Source organism: Penaeus vannamei, chromosome 3 (assembly GCF_042767895.1).
Source record: "Penaeus vannamei isolate JL-2024 chromosome 3, ASM4276789v1, whole genome shotgun sequence".
Classification (NCBI taxonomy): Eukaryota; Metazoa; Arthropoda; class Malacostraca; order Decapoda; family Penaeidae; genus Penaeus; species Penaeus vannamei.
Window position 1 is genome coordinate 10,498,830 of NC_091551.1, and position 15,000 is coordinate 10,513,829.

Consider the following 15,000-nt stretch of genomic DNA (forward strand, 5'->3'; position numbering starts at 1 on the left):
CTACTAATATTATTGTTATTATTACTGTTGTTGTTTTGAATATATGTAACCATTCATCTTTTTCCACCCTTTTTCCACCTCTATCATCCTTCTCCTCTACGCCATGCACCTCTTTTAACCTCAATCTCTTCTCCACCCTTTTTCCACCTCTTTCATCCTTCTCCACTACGCCATGCACCTCTTTTAACCTCAATCTCTTCTCCACCCTTTTTCCACCTCTATCATCCTTCTCCTTTACGCCATGCACCTCTTTTAACCTCAATCTCTTCTCCACCCTTTTTCCACCTCTTTCATCCTTCTCCTCTACGCCATGCACCTCTTTTAACCTCAATCTCTTCTCCACCCTTTTTCCACCTCTTTCATCCTTCTCCTCTACGCCATGCACCTCGTTTAACCTCGATCTCTATCGTGTCTCTGCTGCGTCCCATTCACGCGAGGCTTTCCCTTGGTGTCGGAAAGCCTTCGTAATTAATGGCCAAGACGGATGGGGGTTCAGAAGGGGATTTCTTGAAGGGCAGATTAACGTGGTTCGTTTACCGATGGGACATATGCACGTGTGTGTGTGTTGGGGGGGTTGGGTGGGTTGGTTTGGGTGTGGTTCTATGTGTGTTGCTGGGTGGGGGGTTGTATGTGTGTGTGTGTGTGGGGTGGGTGGGTAGAAGGAGGGGTTGTGTGTGTGTGGCGGGGGGTATGTGTGTAAGAGGGGGGTGTTTGTGGGGAATTTGTGTGTGTGTGTGTGTGTGTGTGTGTGTTTGTGGATCTATTTATCTATCTTTATATGCATATTGACACGTACATACACTACTTAGAAATCCGATAAGTGATAAATATATTATGATTTATATCTTCTCCACGATGCCTGCCTTTAAATAAAGTGGGAGTGGGAGTGAGAGACGTCCCCCCCCCCGCCCTTTGACTCCATCCTCCCTTCTCCCTCGACTCCCTCCATCCCTTCACCTTAGACTTCCTCCTTCCCGCCCTAACTCCACTCTCGATTCCCTCCCTCCACCCTTGACTCCCTCTCTCCCTCCCTCCCTCCCTCCCTCCCACTCACTTCCCTCCCTGCCTCCCTCCACCCTTGACTCCTCCCTCTACTCCCTCTTTCCATCCATTCCTCCATCCCCCTCGACTCCCTTTCTCCCTCCACCCACTTGCTGCGTCGGAACACCTGTGGCCTCGTTCCCTCCGACGCGGAACCTGTGTAACACCTGTTGGATCCACACATACATTGGCGGGACGGGAAGGGTAGGGGGGGGGATGGGTAGGGGGAGGGATAGGTAAGCGGGTAAGGGGGTAAGGAATGAGGTCTTCGGTCTGTTCGTCTGGCTCTTTGTCTGTGTCTTTCTCTTTCTTTTTCTTTCTGTCTATTTGTCCGTTTCTCTTTCTCTCTATGTCTCTGTATGTATTTATTTCTCTCTCTCTCTCATTCTTTCTCTCTCTCTCTCTTTCTTTTCTTTCTCTCTTTCTCTTTCATTCTTTCTCTCCCTCTCTCTCTCTCTCTCTCTCTCTCTCTCTCTCTCTCTCTCTCTCTCTCTCTCTCTCTCTCTCTCTCTCTCTCTCCTTCTTCTCTTCTTTTATTGTTTCTCTCCCTCTCCGTCTCTTTCCCTCTCCCTTCCCCTCCCTCCCTCCCTCCCTCTCCTTCTCCCTCCCACTACCTCTCCCTCTCTCTGTCTACCCTCCCTCCTCCCTCTCTCTCTCTCTCACTCTCACTCTCTCTTTTCATTCTTCTGCCTCGCCTACACTATTCTGTGACTCAGAAAATGAACGAATAATTTTTTAAAGACATGTTGTAACTACAGTATCTGCTAACACGGGGATCAAAATGCATGAGCATTAAATTAATCCAACGATTTACCGATAAGAAAGAGAACATTATTACAAAAATTATCGAATACGTCATTGTCAATATCATTCATTTACGTTTACATGTTCTCATCGTCCTCTCTCTCTCTCTTTCTATTACTCTCTCTCTCTCCTCTCTCTCTCTCTCTCTCTCTCTCTCTCTCTCTCTCTCTCTCTCTCTCTCTCTCTCTCTCTCTCTCTCTCTCTCTCTCTCTCTCTCTCTCTCTCTCTCTCTCTCTCTCTCTCTCTCTCTCTCTCCCTCTCTCTTTCTCTCTCTCTCTCTCTCTCTCTCTCCTCTCCCTCGCTCTCTCCATCTCTCTCGCTCTCTCCATCTCTCTCGCTCTCTCCATCTCCCTCGCTCTCTCCATCTCTCTCGCTCTCTCCATCTCTCTCGCTCTCTCCATCTCTCTCGCTCTCTCCATCTCCCTCGCTCTCTCCGTCTCCCTCCCTCTCTCCATCTTCCTCTCTCTCCATCTCCCTCTCTCTCCGTCTTTCCCTCTCTCCTTCTCTCCCTCCCTCCCTCCCTCCCTCGTGACGTCACGAATGATGAACATGTGTGGAATTCGTTTTCTGTCAAGAGCCAGATACATCATGTTTCATCGGTATGACGTCACCGTTTTGTATTTAGTGCACGTGTAGTTATCTCACTCTTTCTCTCTCGCTTTTTTCACTCGTTCACTCTCCATCTCCGGCTCCCTCTCCCTCTCCTCCTCTCTATCTCTGCCCCTCTCTCTTTCCCTCCACCTCTCCCTCCCCTTCTCCCTCCCCTTCTCCCTCCCCCTCTTCATGTGTCTCAGATGATGGACTTAAACGAACCCTGTCGTTCTGTTTCCATGTGCTTCCTCCTCCTCTATCTCCTTCTCCTCTTTCTTCTGCTTCTTCTCATCCTCCACGTTTTCCTCATCTTCTTCTTCTCCTCCCCCTCCTCCTCTTCCTCCTCCCCCCCCCCCTCCTCTTCCTTCTCCTTTTCTAACTTTTCTCCTCTTCTTCCTCCTCCTTTTCTTCATCCTCCTCCTCCTTCCTTCTCTCCCCTTCGTGATTCGGATCCAACGGCACTTACTGAGAGGCATTAATTCCGCGTCACGTACCGGCATTCGCTAATTCTTCGCTGGCAGGATTAGATGCGATTCCTCCTCCTCTTCCCCCCTTCTGCTTCTCCTCCTCCTCCTCCTCCCCCCTCTCTACTTCTCCTCCCTCCTCCTCTTCCCCCTTCTCCTTCTCCTCCTCCTCCTCTTCCCCCTTCTCCTTCTCCTCCTCCCTCCTCCTCCCTCCTCCTCCTCCTCCCCCTCCTCTTCCCCCTTCTCCTCCTCCTCCTCCTCCTCTTCCCCCCTTCTTCCTCCTCCTTCCTCCTCCCCCCTTTCCACCTCCTCCTCCCCTCTCCTCCTCTTACTCCCCTTCTCCTCCTCCTCCTCCGCCCCCCTTCTCCTCCTCCTCCGCCCCCCTTCTCCTCCTCCTCCGCCCCCCTTCTCCTCCTCCTCCGCCCCCCCTTCTCCTCCTTCTTTCTTCTCCCTTCTCCTCCTCCCTCCTTCTTCTTCTCCTCCTCCTCCTCCTACTTCTTCTTTCTTCATCATCATCTTCTTCTTATTCTCCTTCTTCTTCTTCTTCTCCTCCTCCTCCTCCTTTCTCCTTCCTCCTCCCCCCTCCTCCTCCCCGTCCTCCTCCTCCTCCTCCTCCTGCTCCTCCTCCCTTTCTTCTCCTTCTTCTCCTCCGGTCGCTCTAACGTTGCCTGTAGAGGAGAGAGAGAGAGAGAGAGAGAGAGAGAGAGAGAGAGAGAGAGAGAGAGAGAGAGAGAGAGAGAGAGAGAGAGAGAGAGAGACAGAGAGAGAGAGAGAGAGAGAGGGGGAGGGAGGAAGGAAGGAGGAGAGAAGGGAGAGGGAAAGGGAGAGAAAGAGAGAGGTCTTCCTTGTTTATTTTTGAAGAAAAATAAAAGAAAGAAATAGAGAATTAATAAATGAAAGGAAAGAAAAATTAATGAATAAGGAAGAGAGAGAGGGAGTGGGAGAGACACAGACAGACAGACAGACAGACAGACAGACAGACAGACAGACAGACAGACAGACAGACAGACAGACAGACAGACAGACAGACAGACAGACACAGACAGACAGACAGAGTTAGGAAGTGACAGAAATACGGAAATAAGTTAGAGAGAAGGATGGACCCCCAACCCCACGTGCTGACTAGGGAGGGAATCGAGAGTGGAGGGAGGGAGGGAGAGAGTCGAAGGTGGGGGGAGGGAGGGAGTCGAGAGTGGAGGGAGGGAGGGAGGGAGAGAGAGAGTCGAAGGTGGGGGGAGGGAGGGAGTCGAGAGTGGAGGGAGGGAGAGAGAGAGTCGAAGGTGGGGGAGGGAGGGAGTCGAGAGTGGAGGGAGGGAGGGAGGGAGTCGAGAGTGGAGGGAGGGAGGGAGGGAGAGAGAGAGGGAGGGAGGGAGAGAGTCGAAGGTGGGGGAGGGAGGGAGGGAGAGAGAGAGTCGAAGGTGGGGGAGGGAGGGAGTCGAGAGTGCAGGGAGGGAGGGAGGGAGAGAGTCGAAGGTGGGGGAGGGAGGGAGTCGAGAATGGAGGGAGGGAGAGAGGGGAGTCGAAGGTGGGGGAGGGAGGGAGGGAGAGAGAGAGTCGAAGGTGGGGGAGGGAGGGAGTCGAGAGTGCAGGGAGGGAGGGAGGGAGAGAGTCGAAGGTGGGGGAGGGAGGGAGTCGGGGGTGTTAATTTATACTAGTAGACATGAAGTAAATGATGTGTTAGTGTTGTTTAAAAATGAAGTGTAGAAAGGAGGGGAACGTGTTAACATACGGGAATGTATGTGTTGACATGACGGAAGTGATATGTAGACGTGAGGTCAATGGAGTGTAAACTTCAGGGAATGAATGTAGATAGGCGGTGAAAGGGTCTCTTGACATGACATGACGGAAGGGAAGTATAGACATGAGCGAAAGGGGTATAGAAGTAAAGGAAGGGATATGTACACATAAGGGAAGATGCGTGTATACATGAAGTAGAAGTGTATACATGAGTTAAGAGATGTATGAACATGAAGGAAGAAATGTGTACATATGAGAATCCTTCATGTATGTGCCCTAGATTTGAGTGGCATTAACATTTGTACATTAAGGGCGATCGAAACGTCATTGGGGACGAATAAGCGGCATGATGTTGACACAAGAGTCAGGTGTACCGGGGGGGGGGGAGGCACATGGGAAGAAGGGGGAGACACATTCATGTAGAAGACACATGTGAGGAAGAAGGGAAAGACATCTACGAGAGCGTAGGGATATAAACTTCCATTAGGAGGAAATGTAGAGCTGTGTGGGAGAGGGAGAGAGGCACCTTAGAGGGAGAGGGAGACAAATACCTTAGAGGGAGAGATCATCACTCGGAGGTAGAGGGGAGTCAGAAATCTACCATCAGGTAGATTAAACACATTCCATGAACGTTGTAGGGAAGCAAAGCATAATTTTGATTTTTGTTCAGATTTGTTTTTGGTTCATGTTATTTCCTCGGATGACGTAGGTCGACCTGACGGAGCATGTTACCTGTCACTCTTCCCTGTCCCTCACGCCTTGTGTCGTCACTCACTGACCGGCTTGATTCTGTTGCAGGTGGCGTGTGCGCAGGCGCGCCCGCCATGGTTCCCGAGCCGCCCACGCTGCTGTCATGAGGATGTCTTGCAGTGGTTGGGTGTCGGGTGGGGCGGCGCCCCCCATGGTACTGGCGCCGCCCGACTCCCTCGCCTACCGCCGCTACCTCCGGTTCCTCCCCAGCCAGGAGGAGTCTGGAGGGAAGTTCCTGGCGCTGGAGGGCGCGGAGGGCTTGGGCCCGCAGGGGCGGCTCCTCGACCTAAGGCGGCAGGGGGAAGCGGGGTACGGGCACGAGGGAGTGCAATATCAGAACCCTAAAAATGGGAGCAGTGGGACGGCAGAGATAGAAGGCGGGAAGCTCGGTGATAAGGCAGCGGATGTCAGTGTGAGCTTTCGGGTTCAGCAGTACACAGCTATGCTTCGCGCCCGACACAGCGCGCAATACAACACACCGCTCCAGACGTCCCGCTCCTGCTCCAGCATTGTCTTTCGGAGTTCGCGTCGCAGCCTGTTCTCCCGGTCGGCCGAAGGGCACGAGGACAGCGGCAAGGACGGGGCCGACGAGTCCGGATGCGAGAGCTCGCGCAACGGCTCCGTGGACTCGGGCGAAGGGGAGGTCGCCTTCTCCTCGAGGTACCGCTCCTTCTCCCTGCCATGGCCCAGTGACCCGACGTGGCGCTGGTCGAGCGATCCCAACATAACCAGCATGGCCGGCGTCCAGTCTTCCGCCTTCGGGCCCGTCGGCGGCCGTCGGGCCAGCGACCAGCACAGCGCCTCCCTCGTGCGCCTCGACTCCGCCACCAGCGACGAGGGCTGCCCCCGCGACGGCTCCACGGGCCCCACGCCGCCGCCCTCGCCCGTGTTCCGTCTGTCTGCGGCGAACCACCTCATGGGACTCATCACGCCCTTCAAGTCCCTCTCCCCCGCCTCCTCCATGGGCTCGCACCTGGGCTCGGTGGAGGACCTGCCGCTCATGCGCTCCAGGTCGCTGGGCCACGTCCCTGACCACTGGTCGCGCTCGCACTCGGCGGACAGCGCCGTCGAGGTGGAGGAGGAGTCGGTCATTGTCTCGCCCGCCCTCTCGCCCGCCGTGCCTCCTGCTGGCGCGTCCGAGGCGTTGTCGGATTACTTGGCGGGCGCCGAGCAGGTCAACGGCGGGCCGGAGGCGGGGGCGAGCGGCACCTGCGACGCCTGCAGCGACGAGAGGAAGCTCTCCGCGGCGGAGAGCGGTCAGTGCAGTGGCGGCAGGTGCCCCGCGGACGAGCCTTGCGTGCCCAATGGTGATATAGTGTTTGGTGAGAGTGATGGTGAAAGTCACGCTTTTTGTGATTGTAATGAAAATTGTGAGAAAGACGTGAGCGTTGTGCGGGAGAGCGTCGACGATTGCTTGAGAACAGTGGAGCTGCGGAAGAAGTTGAGTCAGAGTGGGAATCGTCGCGAGCGCCGGCACGGGGGCGTGAACGGCGAGGTGCTGTTCCGTCACGCCCGCGCCTGCGGCGTCGTGCAGGGCCCCGAGGACCGGGAGGCGGCGGCCAAGAAGGTGCTGCGGACGCCGTCCGTGGTGATCAGCGACCACAGCGGCGACACCATCAGCCTCACCGTCGCCCTGGCCTCCAGCGACTTCTCCATCGACCAGCTGGGGAAGATGGAGAAGCTGCAGGAGTCGGCGAGCCCGACGCTGTCGGCGGGCGACGACGCCTCCCGGAAGGTGTCCAGCTGCTCCTCGTGCTCAAGCGTCAGCACCGTAGACATGACCACGCCCCTCACCACCATTAGCCTCGACAGCCTTATCGAGGTGCCCAACCGACGCATCTCCGACTGCTCCACGTGCAGCAACGTCACGGCCTCCGAGGACGAGGTGGAGCACGAGCTGTCAAGGCCTCCGCCCCCGAGAAAGGTAAGCCTCGATCTCGTCTGCAGTTCTGTCTCCGTCTTGGGCCGCGGTGTCCTTGCGGCGTCCTCCCGCGGTGCCCCCGCGCCCTGGCACTCGGCCGGGCGAGGCGAAAGGGCGCCGCGAGTGGAAGGACTTTTTATGGTCACTTTACAATGCTGCGTCTTTACGTAGGCCGAGCTGATTCTGTGAAACGATCGTGAAGATAAGTCTGCTTACGAATATAATGAACTTTTCTATTCGCAAGTGAAGGTTTAAAACGATGAACGTGAACTCACCTTTCTCGTTACTCTTACGGCCAAAGGGGATGAATGAAAAATCCGTTTTATGGTTTGGGTATTTGGTATTTCTTTCACTTTTTTACACCGTGATCGCAAGTGCTCTTTCTGTAAAGGAATAGCGCATTTTATTATTTTTTTTTATACTATTTTTTATACTATTTTTTTTATACTATTTTTTTTTTTTTAACTATTAGTTATATTTTAGTTTTAGTGTTATTTTTATACTTTAGTTTTAGTGTTATTTTTAAATTTTAGTTTAATTATCAGTTATTGTTATTTTTATTATTATATAATTCTTAGACTTGTAACGTCCCTTCGTCGATTATCAAGCGAAGGGCAGAATTGCGCAGCGGAGGCCCACAATCTGCCCCAAGAGCTCTCCTTATCAAGCAGTGTCGTCGCCGCGTGTCCTTCGGCAGCACGGCGATGTTCGCAGTAGTCCTTCGCTCCTTCGTGGTGTTTTTTCCTCCACGTGAAGTTTTGTTAAGTAATGGATGTCATTGATGTCTGGGAATCTGACCTTGACTCCCAGGATGGCGGGGGTCGAGAGGTGGGGGTTTGGGGGGGAGGGGGCGTCTGCTTTCTTTCGTGCACGTAAATATATACCCATACGTACATGGTGCACACATAATTGCGTACATACACACAGCGACACACGTTTCTCTCTCTCTCGCTCTCTTTCTCTTTCTTTCTTTCTTTCTCACCTCCTCTCCCTCTTCCTCTCTCTCTCTCTCTCTCTCTCTCTCTCTCTCTCTCTCTCTCTCTCTCTCTCTCTCTCTCTCTCTCTCTCTCTCTCTCTCTCTCCCTCCCTCTCCCTCTCCCTCTCCCTCTCTCTCTCCATCACTCATGTGTACACTCTCTCACTCTCACTCTCACTTTTGCTCTCACTCACACTCACCCTCACATCCATGACCCCCCCCCCCCTTCCTCTGACCTGGCCCTGAACCCTTTCCAAAATTAGCATAGTCGCTCATCTTCACCCTGTACCTACTACATCATTTCGCCGAAGTGTCATTCTTGCACGTCGCCCGGGTAGTGTGATGTGACGGCGCGCTGTGACATCACTTGCTGGAGATTTGATATAAAGAACGAAATTTAGATAGGAAGAGGTTGGGGGTGGTAGAGTCACATGCTGAAGATAGTATTAAAAGAACGAAATTTAGATAGAAGGAAGGGGGACGGAATGTCTTGCCGAAGAATAAAAAACGAAATTAAGATAGAAGGAAGGGGGACAGAATCACTTGCTGAAGAAGAAAAAAAAACAACGAAATTTAGATAGAAGGAAGGGGGGACAGAAACACTTGCTGGAGAAGAAGAAAAAACGAAATTAGGATAAAAAGATAGGGAACAAAATCGAAAGATAGAAAGAGGGGAGACAGAATCACTTGCTGAAGATTTAATAAAAAGAACGAAATTTAGATAGAAAGAGAAGAAAAAAAGAAGACTAAATTAAGAAAAAAGAAGAAAAAGAGACTAAATGAAGATCAAAAGAAAGAAGGAAAGAAAATCACCTTGCTGGAGAAAAAAAAACAATATATCAAAATAGAAAGAAAGAATTAAAGAAAATAGTTTGCTGAAGAAGAAAAACAAACAAACGAATAAACATAATTACGATAAAAAGAAAGAAGGAAAAGAAAGGTACTTGTTGAAGAAAAAAAAACAAAGATAGACAAAGAAAAAATCTGATGAGAGAGGGAGAGCAAGATTGTGACGCAGTTGAGAGTTTCCGTGAGGTTTTCTTGCTGAGGGAGGAGAGGGTGAGGGAGGAAGGAGAGGGTGAGGGTGAGGGTGAGGGAGTGAGAGGGAGGAGAGGGGGTGTGGGTGAGGGAGAGGAAGGAAAGAGAAAGGGAGATGTAGAGGAAGGAAGGAAGGAGAAGAGAGATGTAGAGGAGAGGAAGAGAAAAGAAAGAGAGAGATCAGAGAAATCGTGAAGGTGGAAGAGAGAGAGAGAGAGAGGAAGGAAGGAGACAGACAGACAAATGCGGAGTGGAAATAAGGCAGCGGAGGGGGGGGGGGGCGAGAAGGCCCGAGCGTCGAGGGAGAACGAAGCAGGGCGGCCGGGCTAACCTTGCTGCTTGTGCGAGAAAGCGGCGGCTGAATTCGGGCTAATGAGTTTTGCTGGCCGCGTCGAGGGGCTGTTGCGCCACCCACGGCCGCCGCCACCGCCGCCGCCGCCGCCGCCGCCGCCGCTACTGCCGCTACCGCCACCTTCTTCTACTTCTTCTACTTCTTCTACTTCTTCTATGCCCGCCGCCGCCATCTTCTGCTTCCGCTTCTTTTTCTTATTCTACGCCCGCCGCTACAGCCTTCTGCGCCCACCTCTTCTTCTTCTTCTTCTTCTTCTTCTTCTGCCTCTTCTTCTTCTACGCCCGCCGCCGCCACCTTATGCTTCTGCCTCTTCTTCTTCTTCTTCTTCTTCTTCTTCTTCTTCTTCTTCTTCTTCTTCTTCTTCTTCTTCTTCTTCTTCTTCTTCTTCTTCTTCTACGCCCGCCCCCGCCACCTTATGCTTCTGCCTCTTATTATTATTATTATTATTATTATTATTATTATTATTATTATTATTATTATTATTATTATTATTATTATTATTATTATTATTATTATTATTATTCTCCTTCTTCCTCTTCTTCCTCTTCTTCAGCGCCCATCTCTCCTTCTACGCCGCGACGTCCTCCGTGATCGCTGCGTCGCACCTCCTCCCTCGCGGCCTTCTTGGGGGGTGGGGGGGGAATTCTCAGTATCTTTCGGTTCTTCGTGTTGCTGCTGTTTTTTGTCTGCATGTTCTCGTCTCCCCCATCCTTCTCTTTCTGTCTCTATCCCCTCTTCTATTTCCTCCTTCTTCTTTTTCTTCTTTTCCTTCTCCTACTTTTTCTTCGTCTTCTCCTACTCCTTGTCCTCCACCTCCTTCTCCACCTATCTTTCTTCTCCTCCTGCCCCTTCCTCCTCCACCCTTTTCCTTTTCCTTTACTTCCCCTTTGCTCTTTCCCCTTCCTCCACCCTCATCTTCGCGCTCCCTTGCCCCCCTCCTCCTTCCTCTTTCTCTATTTCCTCTTTCACCTTCTCCCCTCCTCCTTCCCCTCCATATCACTCCCTTCTTTCACCCTCCTCCCCCTCCTTTTTCTTACCTCTTCTCTTCCCCTCCCCCTTCCTTCCTCCTTTCCCTCCTTCCCCTCCTCCACAGTCTCCTCTTCCCCTCCCCCCTTCCTTCTCTTCCCTCCCCCCTTCCTTCTCTTCCCTCCCCCCACCTTCTCTATCCCCTTTTGACCTCTTCCCCCCCTCCTCCTCCCCCCCCCCTCCAACCTTCTCTTCTGTCAGCACGACCAACCCGGCAACAAAACGGCGACGCCTTCACGTGTCTTTCTCCAACACCAGCACGTGTCCTCCAGTGCCAACACGTGTCTTTCTCCAACACCAGCACGTGTCCTCCAATGCCAACACGTGTCTTTCTCCAACACCAGCACATGTCCTCCAATGCCAACACGTGTCCTCCAACACCAACACATATCCTCTAGTGCCAACACGTGTCTTTCCCCAATACCAGCACATGTCCTCCAATGCCAACACGTGTCCTCCAACACCAACACATATCCTCTAGTGCCAACACGTGTCTTTCCCCAACACCAGTACGTGTCCTCCAATGTCAACACATGTCTTTCTCCAACACCAGCACGTGTCCTTCTCCAACACCAACACGTGTCCTTCTCCAACACCAACACGTGTCCTTCTCCAACACCATCACGTATCCTCCAGTGCCAACACGTGTTTTTCTCCAACACCAACACGTGTCCTTCTCCAACACCAGCACGTGTCCTCCAATGCCAACACGTGTCTCTCTCCAACACCAGCACGTGTCCTTCTCCAACACCAACACGTGTCCTCCAATACCAACACGTATCCTCTAGTGCCAACACGTGTTTTTCTCCAACACCAACACGTGTCCTTCTCCAACACCAACACGTGTCCTCCAATGCCAACACGTGTCCTCCAACACCAGCACGTATCCTCTAGTGCCAACACGTGTTTTTCTCCAACACCAACACGTGTCCTTCTCCAACAGGAGCAGTCGCGTTTATGAAAACAAATCGTCAAATATCTCACAAACCCACAAAAAATGTCTTTGTTTGTGTTGTTTATGTTTTGTTCGCATTTTATTTGTTTGTGAGATGAAGTCCGTTGATGTTTTCTTGAAGATGGTCGTGATAGCGGTAAAAGAGAGAGAGAGAGAGAGAGAGAGAGAGAGAGAGAGAGAGAGAGAGAGAGAGAGAGAGAGAGAGAGAGAGAGAGAGAGAGAGAGAGACGAGAGAGACGAGAGAGACGAGAGAGAGAGAGAGATGGAAAATATGATAATGATAAGGAAGACATGATAATGGAGATAATGATAATGATGATAAGATAATGATTATGGCAATTAAGATATGATTATTATAAGGGAGATACTGAAGATACTGATAAGGAAGTATGCTATTGATAAAAATTATGATGATAACGATTACTATTAAGGTGAAAACGATAATAGCGATAATGATAACGATGATGAAAATTTGTAAGACGATAACGATGATAATGATAAAGATAACAGCAATGTGGATAAGCAAAATGATTACGATAAAAAGGCCAATTGCGCTAGAATGTCGAGCAGGCGAAACGAATGGTTAAAGCGAGCAGGTTTAAGGGTCACTTGCAACTTGCAGGTGAAACGAGCTTATTAAAACAGGCAGGTGAAACTTGCGGGTGATACGAGCTACTAAAACGAACAGATGAATCTTGCAGGTGGAACGTGCTGTTAAAACGAGCAAGTGAAACGCAAAACGCACAGGTGAAACAAGTAGATGAAGCGAGCAGTTGAAACAAGAAGATGAATCGAGCAGGTGAAACAAGTAGATGAAGCGAGCAGGTGAAACATGTAGATGACACGAGCAGGTGAAACAAGTAGATGAAGCGAGCAGGTGAAACAAGTAGATGAAGCGAGCAGGTGAAACAAGTAGATGAAGCGAGCAGGTGAAACAAGTAGATGAAGCGAGCAGGTGAAACAAGTAGATGAAGCGAGCAGGTGAAACAAGTAGATGAAGCGAGCAGGTGAAACACGTAGATGGAGCGAGCAGGTGAAGAGCAGGTGAAACAAGTAGATGAAGCGAGCAGGTGAAACAAGTAGATGAAGCGAGCATGTGAAACATGTAGATGAAGCGAGCAGGTGAAACAAGTAGATGAAGCGAGTAGGTGAAGAGCAGGTGAAACAAATAGATGAAGCGAGCAGGTGAAACAAGTAGATGAAGCGAGCAGGTGAAGAGCAGGTGAAACAAGCAGATGAAGCGAGCAGTTGGGGAAAAAAATGTCGCGTGCTCACCTCCCTCACCTATCTTGTGTTACCATGGCGGGCGGGTGGTCAGCCTGCACTCGGGGTTCCGGTGCAATTAGTTGGGCGGGGGAGGGGAGGGGGTTGTCATTTGGGTGGTTTTACTCTGTCTCGATTTCGATTTGTATTTGTAGATAGAGGGAGGGGGAGAGGGAGAGGGGGGGAGAGGGTGGGGAAGAGGGAGAGAGAAGGGGAGAGGGGGGGGGGGAAGAGGGAGAGGGAAGGGGAGAGGGAGAGGGTGGGGAAGAGGGAGAGAGAAGGGGTGAAAGTAGGGAAGAGGGAGAGGGAGAGGGAGAGGGAGAGGGAAGGGGAGAGGGAGAGGGTGAGGGAGAGGGAAGGGGAGAGGGTGGGGGTGAGACAGAGAGAAAGAAGGAGACGGGAGAGGGAAGGGGAAGGTAGGGAGAGAGTTAATGGGAGTGGAAGGAGAGAGATATTGAAAAAAAAACATGCATCATTTTTTTTCTCCAGGATAGTCATGCCACTCCCTTTCTTTCCATCCTATGTATCAGTTTATTATTTTTTGTGCAAGTGCGTGCGTGGCTGTGTTGACGCGTCGTGATGGACACCCTCCCTCTCACCCCCTCCTCCCTCTCCCCCTCTCCCCCTCTCACCCCCTCCTCCCCACCCCCTCCCCCTCCCCCGCATCATGCATTTCCATAAACTAACAATAGGACGCGCACTATATTGCAAAGGTCACTGTATGTCGTTAATGTGCAATGCGGGTTTGTGCGTGTGTGTGTGTGTGTGGCCGGCATACCAGGTATTGTGTGTCTGTGTGTTTTTTTTTCGGGCAGCTTTTTGGTACGAATTTTTGTGATGGAAAAGAAGAAAAAAGAGAAACGAGGAAGAGGGAAAACATAGAATTACGGATAGATGAATTAAATGGAAAAAAAATTATGTATTGTGTTGATTTTTGTTGTTCTTTTTTGTTCAGGATTGATTTCATGTTTGGCGTGATTTTTTAAACCTGACAAGAAAAAGGTGAAAATCAAATTACGGATAAATTATTGCAATGAAAATTTTATTTAGTGTTTATTTTTATTTATTTATTTATTTATTATTTGTTTTGAAAGACTGATATAAGTTACGGATGAATTATTGCAATAAAATCAATAAAAGTTTTTTGTTTAGATGCTTGTTTATTTTATTTTATTTTATTTATTATTTGTTTTGAAAGACTGATATAAGTTACGGATAAATTATTGCAATAGAATCAATAAAAGTTTTTGGTTTAGATGCGTGTTTATTTTTATTTATTTATTTATTTATCATTTGTTTTGAAAGACTGATACAAGTTTGGCGTGATTTCCGAAACGAAACGAGCTGAAAAACCGAAAACCAAAAGTCTGCTTGGACGAGCGCATAATTCGACCGACAAATGATAGATGGCGTGCTTGCTTGCGTCACTCTGAATGCAAATATAATAAGTTGCATTGATCTGAGACATTTTCTTTTTTATCGAACTCTCGCGGGCGGAAGCTCCAGTGACGTAAGAGGGCGGGAAACAGCGTCAGGCGCCCGATAAGGATTAGTAATGACGTCACGGGCTGGAGGTGACAAAGGGCAAGAGGGAAGTTGGCGTCGAATGCGTGCGTGTGTTTGGTTATCTTGTCATTCATGTATGTATATATATGTATATGTTTATATATACATATATATATATATATATATATATATATATATATATATGTATGTATGTATGTATGTATGTATGTATGTATGTATGTATGTATGATATATGTATGTATGTATGATGTATGTATGTATGTATGTATGTATGTATATATATGTATGTATATATATATGTATGCATATATATATGTATGCATATATATATGTATGTATATATATATATATATATATATATATATATATATATATGTATATATATATATATGTATATATATATATATATATATATATGTATATATATATGTATATATATACATATATATATATATATATATATATATGTATATATGTATATATGTACATATATATATATATATATATATATATATATATATATATATATATATATATAGACACACACACACACAC

At 49.3% G+C, this 15,000-nt stretch overlaps 1 protein-coding gene across 1 annotated transcript in view; it reads left to right on the forward strand.

Annotated features, from left to right (window-relative positions):
* The window catches only part of IP3K2 (Inositol 1,4,5-triphosphate kinase 2), a 342,015-nt gene that overhangs the window by 32,500 nt on the left and 294,515 nt on the right, over positions 1 to 15,000 (forward strand). Inside the window, exon 2 of the mRNA XM_070141068.1 lies at positions 5,436 to 7,311. Coding sequence (XP_069997169.1) covers positions 5,491 to 7,311 — 1,821 coding nt within the window. The 5' untranslated portion in view covers positions 5,436 to 5,490. The remainder of the gene's footprint in view (positions 1 to 5,435; positions 7,312 to 15,000) is intronic.